Source organism: Oncorhynchus mykiss, chromosome 32, assembly GCF_013265735.2.
Source record: "Oncorhynchus mykiss isolate Arlee chromosome 32, USDA_OmykA_1.1, whole genome shotgun sequence".
NCBI lineage: Eukaryota > Metazoa > Chordata > Actinopteri > Salmoniformes > Salmonidae > Oncorhynchus > Oncorhynchus mykiss.
Window position 1 is genome coordinate 28,937,243 of NC_050572.1, and position 12,392 is coordinate 28,949,634.

General features: G+C 41.6%; 1 protein-coding gene across 4 annotated transcripts in view; it reads right to left on the minus strand.

The window, feature by feature from the left end:
• LOC110488222 (rho guanine nucleotide exchange factor 2) overlaps positions 1-12,392 on the minus strand; it is a 67,307-nt gene that overhangs the window by 42,427 nt on the left and 12,488 nt on the right. For 3 of the 4 annotated variants that reach the window (XM_036971836.1, XM_036971838.1, XM_036971835.1), the window contains exons 2-6: positions 9,152-9,435; positions 5,874-6,048; positions 4,363-4,471; positions 2,910-2,949; positions 2,275-2,419 (exon numbers count right to left, since the gene is read on the minus strand). In XM_036971836.1, the coding sequence (XP_036827731.1) occupies positions 2,275-2,419; positions 2,910-2,949; positions 4,363-4,471; positions 5,874-6,048; positions 9,152-9,423 (741 nt within the window). In that variant the 5' untranslated portion in view covers positions 9,424-9,435. Of the gene's footprint in view, positions 1-2,274; positions 2,420-2,909; positions 2,950-3,119; positions 3,415-4,362; positions 4,472-5,873; positions 6,049-9,151; positions 9,436-12,392 lie in introns of those variants that run through there. The other variant, XM_036971840.1, reaches the window with a different exon arrangement.

The window sequence follows — 12,392 nt, forward strand, 5'->3', positions numbered from 1 at the left end:
AGAATATTTTATACAATGTTGCACATTTGCTAGCACAAGCTTCAGGCTGGACACAGTTGATACAATGTTTCAAGTTTGTTGCAGACAGGCCTTGCATAGCCAATATGATTTAGAGGACATTTATTTTTAAAATCAGAAAATGTTCTACCTGCAGGCTGCAATGTTTCTATTTGTTGTCTTTATGTAGGCTATTTTTACATAGTTGGCAATGAAAATGTAAGATTTGTATCATTTTTATTTAGATAGAATTTAGAACCACGACAGTAATTTTTACATAAAGACTATTATAAATTAAATTGAAACTGAAAACTGCTCAACGAAAATGTGTACATGGAAATCATAACTGGCACGCAGATCAGTAGAAAATTGGCACTCCAAATGGAAAAGGTTGCCGAACCATGGTGTAGCCTATTAGTAGCAACTTCAGGAGCATAAGGGCAGAATCTGCAAAGGCCGGCAGTGGGAGGAGGGGGATCTGGAGCAGTTTTATTTCTTCTGGTTAGGCCATCTAGATCTCAGGCTCACTCGAGTCTTTTGTGTGTCTTAATTATTTAATCAAACAGCGTGCTTAAGCATCAGACAAGATCAGTACACAGAGGGGTACACACAGGGGGGGGGGGGGGGGGGGGGCCCTAACACACACCACACCAAATAAGCGGATAGTATGACGCGGATAGTATTCTTAGGCTACTTTGTTTAAAAAGTAGATCAAGTGTATACAACATTCTCCGGGGTTGAGGCATAGTTAGATTTTTCAACCAGACTCCCATGTGACATGTGTTACAGTGTGTTGCCAATGGTATGTTCTCATTGCCTCCAGTCAGTATATGCGGGAACACTGCCATAAATTTCCTGGAACACTCTTCCATGACCATGTGAGTGTGTGGGTGTAAGAGAGTTGGACGTGTGTGTGTGTGTGTGTGTGTGTGTGTGTGTGTGTGTGTGAGATCATTAGTGTGTGTGCCTATGTATGGGTGTGCACATGATGTATAAAGTCCAAGCGAACTGTCTGATACAGGGAAGAGCAAGTTTGAGTCACACTAAATTAGTCAGACTGTTAGTGTTGAACGCCATTGTCCCTTCAGTTTATGGATTGTACAAGCTCTGATGGTTGACTCAGCATTGTCGGGCTGCTTAATGCACCAGTGCCAAAAAAATCCCTAGCCTAGATCTGTTTGTTCAAGGCTGGCATGACAATAATGGTAGGAGTTAGCAAGAGAGCAGAAACAGTTTTTGGACCATGCTACCAACACCTAGCTGTCCTCTACCAGATTCTAACTGGTAGCAGGAGGGTTGACAGTGAGGGAGGGAGAGAAAAGCTGACTGCTAAGCTCTACTTTGCTCAAAACAAAACAAAGTGATTTACTCTGCCCTCTAATGGACATAATTGGTATATACACACTCCCAATAGCACATAGTGAAGTACAATTAATATCTCAGGGAATTTCAGGGATTTGAAACACACAAAAAATATCAACATAAGTATTGAATATGTAATAAACAGTATAATTGAAATGATTTGAGTGCCAATCCATTAAAAAAACATTGTTTCCATTGTAATGTTTCGCAAGTATTGTTACTCAATATAAGTGGTCAGTCATTGCAAGAGAATGACCAGTCCCTTTCACAGTATACTACATATTTAAAGACCATGCACAAAGTCCACTGTAACCAACAGAAGCCAATAATCATGAAGTATGCACTCTGTTGTGTGATAAGTACACAACCTCCTAGGTCTCTAAGCCTATAGGTTGACTATACTAGACAATTATGCAGTTATCACAACTAATGGCTACTTATGGGACAAGATTATTCCGATATCACCAACTAATGACAACAAACAAATATATGCAGACATATTTATTGACATGTAGTATGTTTATTGGTCGCCATTCCATTTAAGTCATGAGTCAACACACCTTGTTCAAAGGTCAATTTGTTTCTGACTCACTGTCTCCTCTACCATTACCTTGGTAGCAAGTCTACGGGCACACAATTCAATATGATCAGCACTACTATACAGTGTGGTATCATAATGATATTACCCTATTAGGAAGTGACCTTATATGTATAACAGGTTTTAGATAATGTGTGCTGTGGGTTGGTCGGGCGGTTAAGGCCGCCACCAATGGCACATATGCGATCCCATGTCTGCGAGGGATGGAATCCCGATCTTCTACACTGTTTCTCCTCTAAAGGTCTCTCCTTCATTGATATCCATCAATGTCAATAAAAATATGATTGACTCTACTGCAGAAAGTAGGCTTCTCCTACCTTGCGGTTGCCGGCCATCTTGCGTAGGAAACTGAAGGTGCGCTCTAAAGGGCTGCCTGTCCTCTCCTCCCGGGCCTCGTCTCTCTCTACCTCTGTCCAGCTTCCCTCTCTCCCCCAGAGCAGCAGACCCAGGTCACTATCCACACTGCAGGAGAAGAGAAGGATAACATTAAAAGAGAGGAGGGGAAAGGACAGGAAAGTTTGACCAAAAAAAAAAAATAGAGAAACCGTGAAAGTTTGTGAGAGGATGAGAGGACGGAGGTTGGCAAAGAGAAGAATTACAGAGGAGAGAGGGACAGAAGACGGGAACGATTTAGAGAGGATTATAGGAAGAAATATTATTTGATAAAATGACAAAGAAGAGAGATAGGGAGAAAAGTGGAGAAAGAGAGGAATGCCATATTATCACTGCAGTCTGCTTTTAGGATTGATTGTAAATGGTAATTTAATAACATCGGACACAACTATAAAAATCACCGTGGCTTCCGTGAGAACAGGATACAGAGCCAGAATGGAGACTGCAATGCGCGAGACAAAACATGCTCAGAATTGAGACGGCGGTTTGCTAAAGGAAATAGATCCAAAATGGCGGCCTCCTTTGCACAAAAGGGAAAATTGGGAGAAAGGCAACTCACCTCTGCGTGGATGCTCCAAGTTGACGGTAGGGTAAAGTCTCTGGAATGCACAGATCAGAAGACATTCAGCACACCTTCCTAAACACTCTCCAAAGCGTATTACTCTGGCTGAACTTCTCAATAACAGCTATGCCTAGAACAAGGCAGAAAATAAATAAATAAACAAAATATTTTTTTTAAACACACAAAGTAGGTTAATGTCCCAATCACCTGATTCTCATTCAAGGGTTGCAGTGCTATCTTTAACCAAGAAAAAAAACTTGCCAAGCACAAAGAGTAAGTTGTTATGAGAGTGAGAGGCACAGATAGCCTATAGGCTACTGAGTTTGAGAACACAGGTTAGAAGAGAGGGATAGGAAGAGAATGATGGAAGATATTATAGTAAAACCAAGTTGGTCATCTGAGCAGGAATTGAAGTGGAGGAGACTAGTACAGAGCAAGAGCGGAGAGATGGGAGAGTTAGCAGTAGAAATGGAGGGTCTGCTGTGAACCTGGGACTGGGGCTAGCGACAGAACAAACACAGGAAGAGCGCTTCCGCACTGCTGCACACACACACAGATGGAGGCACACACACACACACAGTGGCAGGGGCACACACACAAACAAACCCTTAAGAATCACATACTGAGAGACAAAAGACAGAGCCAAACAATGAGAAATAAAGACTGAAGCATGCACACAAACTGAAACACAGTACACACAAACAGTGAAACACAGTACACACAAACAGTGAAACACAAAACACACACACACCGAGTAACAATCCTGACAAACACACGTGCACAAACTGACAATCATTGACAAACAAAAACAGGCATGCACTTAGTGAAAATTACAATACCCAATTATAATAATTAAATATACCCACATAACATTTACAAAATTATTCAACTAGTGTAAACAAAAACAAGGCACAATGACACAGTCTAGATACGTTACAGACCACATAAAGGCAAGAAAGACCCTCTGCAGTGGCAGAGCAGCGTTTGGGAAGAGTCAGGAGTTTATAGACTTACTCAAATCTAGAGATGACTACAAGGATACACTCTGCCCAGAAAACATTGGAATCAGCTACTTTAGCTCTTCAGGTAACATTCCTTGGCTGCGTTCCAATTCTCTACCCTTCTCCACAAAGTATACAGTCCCCTTCATGGACTGAATTTAAAAAGGAATGGACAGACAGATGTAAGAAATACGGGAGAAACGAGTATACACTTTAGGGGGAAGGGATACAGAATATGACCGCAGGCAGCCCATGTGACCCCTTTAACGCTGTGAACTTGTGTCTGACCACAGGTTGTGTTCATTAGGGCACACAACAGAACACTATTAAATGTTTTGCAAAAGGAAAGAAAAATCTGTGTTTCTTATTGGACAGTTCCAGGTAGGCCCACCCCCTTTTCTTCGTTTGGTACATAATGAACACAAACCAGGCGTGCAGCGTAGGATTACCGTAGCAGTCGGAGCGTGGTCGGGGGGCCGTGCTTTGAAGGTTTCTGTGACGCGCCACACTGAGGGTCGGGGCCGATGCACTGCAACCCTGCAGCTGGTTCGACTGCTCCTGTTTTACACACAGTTACACAAAATGAGCATTGCACTGCTCCTGTAACCCAACAACAAGTTGGAGCAAAACATCTTTATTTTGACATATACAGTTCAAGTTGGAAGTTTACATACACCTTAGCCAAATACATTTAAACTCAGTTTTTCACAATTCCTGACATTTAATCGTATTAAAAATTCTCTCTTAGGTCAGTTAGGATCACCACTTTATTTTAAGAATGTGAAATGTCAGAATAATAGTAGAGAGAATGATTTACTTCAGCTTTTATCTTTTTCATCACACTCCCAGTGGGTCAGAAGTTTACATAATCTCAATTAGTATTTGGTAGCATTGCTTTTAAATTGTTTCACTTGGGTCAAACTTTTCATTTCCTCCTGACAAAGCTGGTGAAATGGAGTCAGGTTTGTAGGCCTCCTTGCTCACACATGCTTTTTCAGTTCTGCCCACAAATTTTCTATAGGATTGAGGTCAGGGCTTTGTGATGGCCACTCCAATACCTTGACTTTGTTGTCCTTAAGCCAATTTCCCACAACTTTGGTAGTATGCTTGGGGTCATTGTCCATGTAGAAGACCCACTTGCGACCAAGCTTTAACTTCCTGACTGATGTCTTGATGTTGCTTCAATATATCCACATAATTTCCCCTCCTCATGATGCCATCTATTTTGTGAAGTGCACTAGTCCCTCCTGCAGTAAAGCACCCCCACAACATGATGCTGCCACCCCCGTGTTTCACGGTTGGGATGGTGTTCTTCGGCTTGCAAGCCTCCCCTTTTTTCCTCCAAACATAATGATGGTTATTGGCCAAACAGCTCTATTTGTTTCATCAGACCCGAGGGCATTTCTCCAAAAAGTACGATCTTTGTCCCTATGTGCAGTTGCAAACTGTAGTCTGGCTTTTTTATGGTGGTTTTGGAGCAGTGGCTTCTTCCTTGCTGAGCAGCCTTTCAGGTTATGTCGATATAGGACTCGTTTTACTGTGGATATGGATATTTTTGTACCCGTTTCCTCCAGCATCGTCACAAAGTCCATTGCTGTTGTTCTGGGATTGATTTGCACTTCCTCTGTTCGCCTCGGTAGATATTCCATAAAAAATCTGCCATTTCCAGCTACAATAATCATTTACAACATTAACAAGGTCTGCACTCTATTTCTGATTAATTTGATGTTATTTTAAATGGATGAAAACAATTGCTTTTCTTTCAAAAACAAGGACATTTCTAAGTGATCCCCAAACTTTTGAACGGTATTGTACATTAATATTACAACAACAAAAAACATTACATTTTGCTCATCCCACAACTTTCATAGCATTAAAAGTCCCTATGGTTTTCTCAATACATGCATTTCAATTCAGAATGAGTGACATGAGTCACACAACCCTGATTGTACAGGCTCACCTCCAATATGGAGTAGTGCTGCACGTCAGACCCTGCCTCTTCCTCTGTGAGGGAGGACAGGGAGCCCTCCTGGGTAATGGGGTTCCTCCGATGATCCCTCCCCCCTCGCCGGACATCCAGCGCCACACCCAGAACCTTCTCCATCTCCTCGGGGTCCAGGTTCTCCAGACTCACACTAAGGGAAGATTCAGTTCAGTTGAACTTTATTTATCCCCTCAGGAGCAATTAAGAAAGGCATTGTCAGTTTACACATATAGAAATCCTCCAAAAACACATACAGACATCACATTTCCCAATATATTATCCTGATACATTTGCAGAATAGAAGTAGAGAGAAGAAAGGGAAAGTCTGCAAAAAGTAACCAACATAGAAGTGGAAGGGTCTCTCTCTTCTGTAAAGAAAGTCTCCGAACACTTATACACACTACCATTCACTAGTTCACAATGACTATAGTTGCAGATGAGAGGTTGTCTCCGTAACTCCTGATACGTGTCAAGGCAAGGAGGTATGTGTGTGTTATGGTTGTAACACTGTCTAACTGGACCTGTCGTGGTGTTTTCTGTGTGTGAGGAGAGGGGAAGAGATGTTGTCCAACAATGGCTACTCTCTGGGCGGTGTGTGTGTGCATGCAAGAAAGAGGCAGAGTGCCCATAATAGTGTGAGTTGGAATGCATGCGCTCATACAGTGCATTCAGAAAGTATTCAGACCCATTCCAATTTTGTTACGTTACAGCCTTATTCTAAAATGGATTAAATACAAAATCTTCCTTGTCCCAATAACCCATAATGACAAAGTGAAAACTGTTTTTTTTAACTACTTTTTGAAAATGTTTTAAAAATAAAAAACAGAAATACCTTATTTACATAAGTATTCAGACCCTTCGCTATGAGACTTGAAATTGAGCTCAGGTGCATCCTGTTTCCATTGATCATCCTTGAGATTTTTCTACAACTTGAATGGAGTCCACCTGTGGAAAGGCACAAATCTGTCTATAAAAAAAGGTCCACAGTTGACAGTGCATGTCAGAACAAAAATCCAAGCAATGAGGTCGAAGGAATTGTCTGTAGAGCTCCGAAACAGGATTGCGTCAAGGCACAGATCTGAGGAAGGGTAACAAAAACGGTCTGCAACATTGAAGGTGCCCAAGAACACAGTGGCCTCCATCATTCTTAAATGGAAGAAGTTTGGAATCACCAACACTCTCCATAGAGCTGGCTGCCCGGCCAAATTGAGCAATCAGGGGAGAAGGGCCTTGGTCAGGGAAGAACCCGATGGTCACTTTGACAGAGCTCCAGAGTTCTTCTGTGGAGATGGGAGAACCTTCCAGAAGAACAACCATCTCTGCAGCACACCACCAATCGGGCCTTTATGGTAGAGTGGCCATACGGAAGCTACTCCTCAGTAAAAAGCACATGACAGTCCGCTTAGAGTTTGCTAAAAGGCACCTCAAGGACTCGCAGACCATGAGAAACAAGATTCTCTGGTCTGATGAAACCAAGACTGAACTCTTTGGCCTGAATGCCAAGTGTCAAGTCTGGAGTAATCCTGGCACCATCCCTACAGTGAAGCATGTTCAGGACAGAGGGAAAGATGAACGGAGAAAGTACAGAGGTCCTTGATGAAAACCTGTTCCAGAAAGCTCAGGATCTCAGACTGGGGTGAAGGTTCACCTTCCAACAGGACTACAACCCTAAGCACACAGCCAAGACAACACAGAAGTAGCTTCGGGACAAGTCTCTGAATGTCCTTAAGTGGCCCAGCCAGAGCACGGACTTGAAACCGATCAAACATCTCTGGAGAGACCTAAAAATAGCTGTTAAGCGACATTCCCCATCCAACCTGACAGAGCTTGGGAGGATCTGCAAAGAAAAACTCCCCAAATACAGGTGTGTCAAGCTTGTACCGTCATTCCCAAGAAGACTAGAGGCTGTAATCACTGCCAAAGGTGGTTCAACAAAGTACTGAGTAAAGGGTCTGAATACTTCTGTAAATGTAACATCGTTTTTTTTATTTTAATACATTTGCAAAAAATTCTAAACATATATTTATATGCTTTGTCATTATGGGGTATTGGGTGTTGATTGATGAAGAAAAAAATATTTAATCCATTTTAGAATACGGCTGAAACTTAAAATCTGGTAAAAGTCGAGGGGTATGAATTCCTTCCCTAAGGCACTGTATGTCTGTGAATCTGGACACACTGAACACTCCCAATTATCTTCCCAAGACAGGGCCGTTGTGGGATAAACCAACCCTTACCAGTCATATCACCAAGCTTTCACCAAGGCTTGTGCCAAATATGATTTACCTTGTACCTACCACCCACTGGAAATGTGTTATTGTCAGGTAAATCATGTGACGAGGTGAAAAGGAGGCATTTTTAAGAGATGTGGAGACAGTCTCAACAACTAAAAAGGCATTTAAGGAAAATTCTACCCAATAACTATCTTTTGGCATTTGTTTCATTAGTCCATTGTTGACATCGTCCCCAAACTGTCATCATGAGGGGATGATTTCTGTATTTTGAAAGCTACCTAACTTGAAAACTTGATTGCTGACAAGCAAAACCTTTTTTGACTACGTCAACAATGGACTAATTAAATAAATGCCAAAAGATAGTTTGTGGGTGGAGTTTTCCTTTAAAGCTTCCTATGAATTTTGTGAAAGAGAGAGAGAGAGAGAGTGAAAAAGAGTGTGAGTGGGGGGTTAACTGCCAGTGAGCAGTCCTTCCGGGATTTCGTGATTGCAAACAATTTAGCAAAATCAAGCAGTACAAAAAGAGGGCTTGCAATTTCAACCAATCACTGTACATTTACCGAACAGCATGGTTCAACCAAGTCACACGTCAAACGTTGCCTCGTCAGCGCATTTTTGCGCCAAATTGGACAAAATGCACAATGCCACGCACAATGTCAGAATTGCTGCAGCAAATCAAGCATTTTTGCAGGCAAATATCAGAAATAATCCCTGCTAAATTCTGGAGGGACTGCCTGAGGTCCACATGAATACGGTTTTCAAATAAATCATACACGGATGCTGATAGATTTGACTGTATATTTGGGTGTGAACATGTGATTTAAGAGTGTGTGGATAAGAGTGTCTATTAAAGCTATATTGTAGTTGTGTGGTGGGATTGGGGACTCTTAACAGAAAAAAATGTAAACATTTCCATCGTTTCTGTATAATAGATATTTTTTGAAAATATTGTATTGTAAATGGATAAAATATTAACATAAAGATTCCCGAAAATAATTGTGTGTTTATTGCGCCCCTTACCTGCGGTTGTCGCTGGGTTCCATCCCCTTCTGCTGCACCGTAACGATAGCTCCGGGCTCCCAACTGTGTCTCCTCCAGGGGTCCAGGTGGGTGAGGTGACGGGTGGCCGGAGAGCGCAGGGTAACCCCCCCGGCCCTGCCAACCCCCTTCACCCCAGGGCCTGGGGAGCATGGTGGGGAGGGGTACGGGAAATAGTGGGGGGTGGGTGGTATGGAGGAGGAAGAGGGCAGGCATGCTGGTGGGTGGGCGTACGAGGAAGGGGTGGTCGGCATCTGGATGTGGGGCTGAAGTGAGAGAGGGGCACAGTGAGAGCTCATACTGTTCACTAGGGATGGGCGATGTCAACCTTTGTCCTATGGGGATTATGTGGCCATAAAACATTGTGATATGCCATCACCCCCCAAAAAGTATTTAAAATGTTAGATTTTTTTTTTTTTATATGCACCATGCAGAAATCTAGCCGCCATTTCATGGTTGCGAAAATAAAAATAGTTTGCCTAATTTCAGTTTGTAAGACAAAACAAGCAAATATAGTGAGTCATTGTACCATCTAAACTGCTGTGAAATATCTTTTCCATAAACAAAAATATTGCATTTTCAGCTGTTTGAAGCTGGTGTACAAAACCAAAAGTAAACGATGGAAAACTAAACTTAAGAACGAGAAGCATAGAAATAGCGCACATAGAACAGATCTACCGCTTCTTAGACTTGCTTTCAATGAGAATGACAGATCTATAACTCAGATTTGTATGTGAATTTGGTCGGGTCACCCAGAAAGTTACATATCGCAGTTTTAACTCAGCTAAAGACAACAGTTGGGCTATAGCGCAAAATCAAATGCAGCTGGACAAATCATGACGAAAGATAATGTTGTTGAAAGCCTGGGCAGAGGCTAAGTGCAGGCAAATCTTTTCAAATATTTATTTCTGGTGGAGGAGCTTCAGCGTGGAGCAGGTTTGTGTGTTTGTCTGTCTGGCGCACTGTGATAGAGCAGTGACTGTCTGATGAGGAATGACTAGGGATGCACAATATATCGGTGAACATATCGGAATCTGTCGATATTAGCTAAAAATGCCAACATCGGTATCGGCCCGATGTTTAGTTTAACGCCGATTTGCAAAACCGATGTTAAAGCCGACGTGCATACCTACATAACTCAGGTACATGAGGCAATGACGCCACGTAACATTTTGCGCTACACGTGCAAAAACAGCATTCCTAATCTAGCCCACAATGACTGCTGTGTGGATCGAGCAGTCAACAAGTCGAGCAGCCATTTGAAAGAGTAAGAACATTTCAGCGAGACAACTCAAAAGGCAAAGTCCATTAAAGCCAAGATAATGGAATTCATTGCCCTTGACAATCAACCGTTCTCTGTCATGGGTGATGTTGGCTTTCGCCGACTGGTTAAGCACCGGTACACGTCGCCCTACCGAAGTTACACAGTAATAGCGTCACTGCTATTAGCGTCACAACATACTATGGAATGCCGTTTGAGTCTTTGCATGTCAAAGATACACGTCAAATAACACTATTTGACGCGTTAAATAAGCTTTTAATTTGCAACGTCAAATAACACAGTTCTTTTATAGAATGGTGTGTGTTCTGAATTTGCAAAAACCAATCACGAACGATGTGTTTACAATACCGCATTGGTAATAAAGCATTATTTGTTTGACCACAACTTCGGGGGTAGCTAGCTTTAGCTTGGTACCTAGCTATCACCAATACAGCCAGCCTAAAAACAATGACCAGTAGAAACTGCAGTCATTTTCATTATTCTTAGCAATGATTTAGGAATCCTTGTGAGTAAGTATTAGCTAGGTAGCCACTTGTTGTTCGCCTATTGAAATTGAACTTCAGTTCATGAAAATAAATAGCTAGCCAGATAATTAACCCTGTTGCCCAAAGCTAACATTATAAGCAGCCCGGTAGCTTCATCTGGCTAGTGAGGCTCGACCGGACCGGGTTGTGTTGTGAAGCTAGCCACAATAAGGATTAGGCACAATAGTGGATTTTGCGGTTTGCCTTCAAAAGTACCTCTTGAAAGTGATACAAAAGGTTACAATAGGTGGAATCATGCCATATATAGACTAGATAAAATGTTAAACACGGTTGGAATGTGAAGCAATGTAATGGGGTATCGGTCTACTCGGTGACACCCACAGAATCTAACTCTGCAGAGTTTACGCAAATATTAGCGTTGTAGCTCTTATCGCGGGACTGTGAGTGTGTGAAATCATCTCCCCAGTCAGCCTATTGTGTGTATTGACATTCATATTGCACTGTACAGCTTTAGCTAAGGATTGAAAATCAATGAAATGGGGTATCAGTCTACTCAATACCCAGAGTTATCAGACTCCAAAACATCCACGTAGTATTGTTTTTCCTCTGGAATAGTGTTCAATACACATAGGTTGACATATGTGGCTCAATTGTTGTTTCAGAGACCCACAATAAGAGCTACGATGCTAATGTTCTCTGGGTGTCACTGAGTAGACTGATACCCCATGTCCTTGATCCACAATCTATAGGTAAGGTTGTACAGTGAAATAAGTATGCCCCCAATGCAATTCTAAAGTATAATACATCCAGTGTGATTTTAGATTTGTTAAATTAACAAAATTGTCTTTTGTTAATTTTCTAACATTACAACCTCATTTAGCATGATCTATTCAATTATGGCATAATTCTACTATTTGTGTCACTGTCGATGACTTACATTTATTCTGAAAGCTAACTGCAAAGTCTACTATTGTATCTAATCCTTTTTGTGGCTAGCTTCACATAGATGAGTCCGACCACCATTAATCAAATAAGAATTGTCTTATAAATTAGGGTTATTTTAGATGACACCTAGCTATATAGTTAGCTAGCTAACTATATAGCTACTGAAACAGATGTCGTTTTTGCTATGTTTTTGGGGAAGAACAGTGTTTGCATCCATGAGCTAACTAGCTTTTTTTTTTATATGACCAGCACTGTAGGTGTGCGAGACAACTTTACCAGCATCATAGCATACATATCAATGAAATATAGTTATTACACATTGATTACACCATGTAAAAAAAAAAACACTTTAAATTATTATTATATGATGCAGTCATATACAGGTCCTGATTGGTCAACAAGCTTATTTGACAAAGACCCAAACGGCGTTCCATAGTATGAGAAATCCTGGTTGAGAATGAAACGACTGAACAAATGAACAACGAAACAGCACAGCAAGTGAAAGAAATAG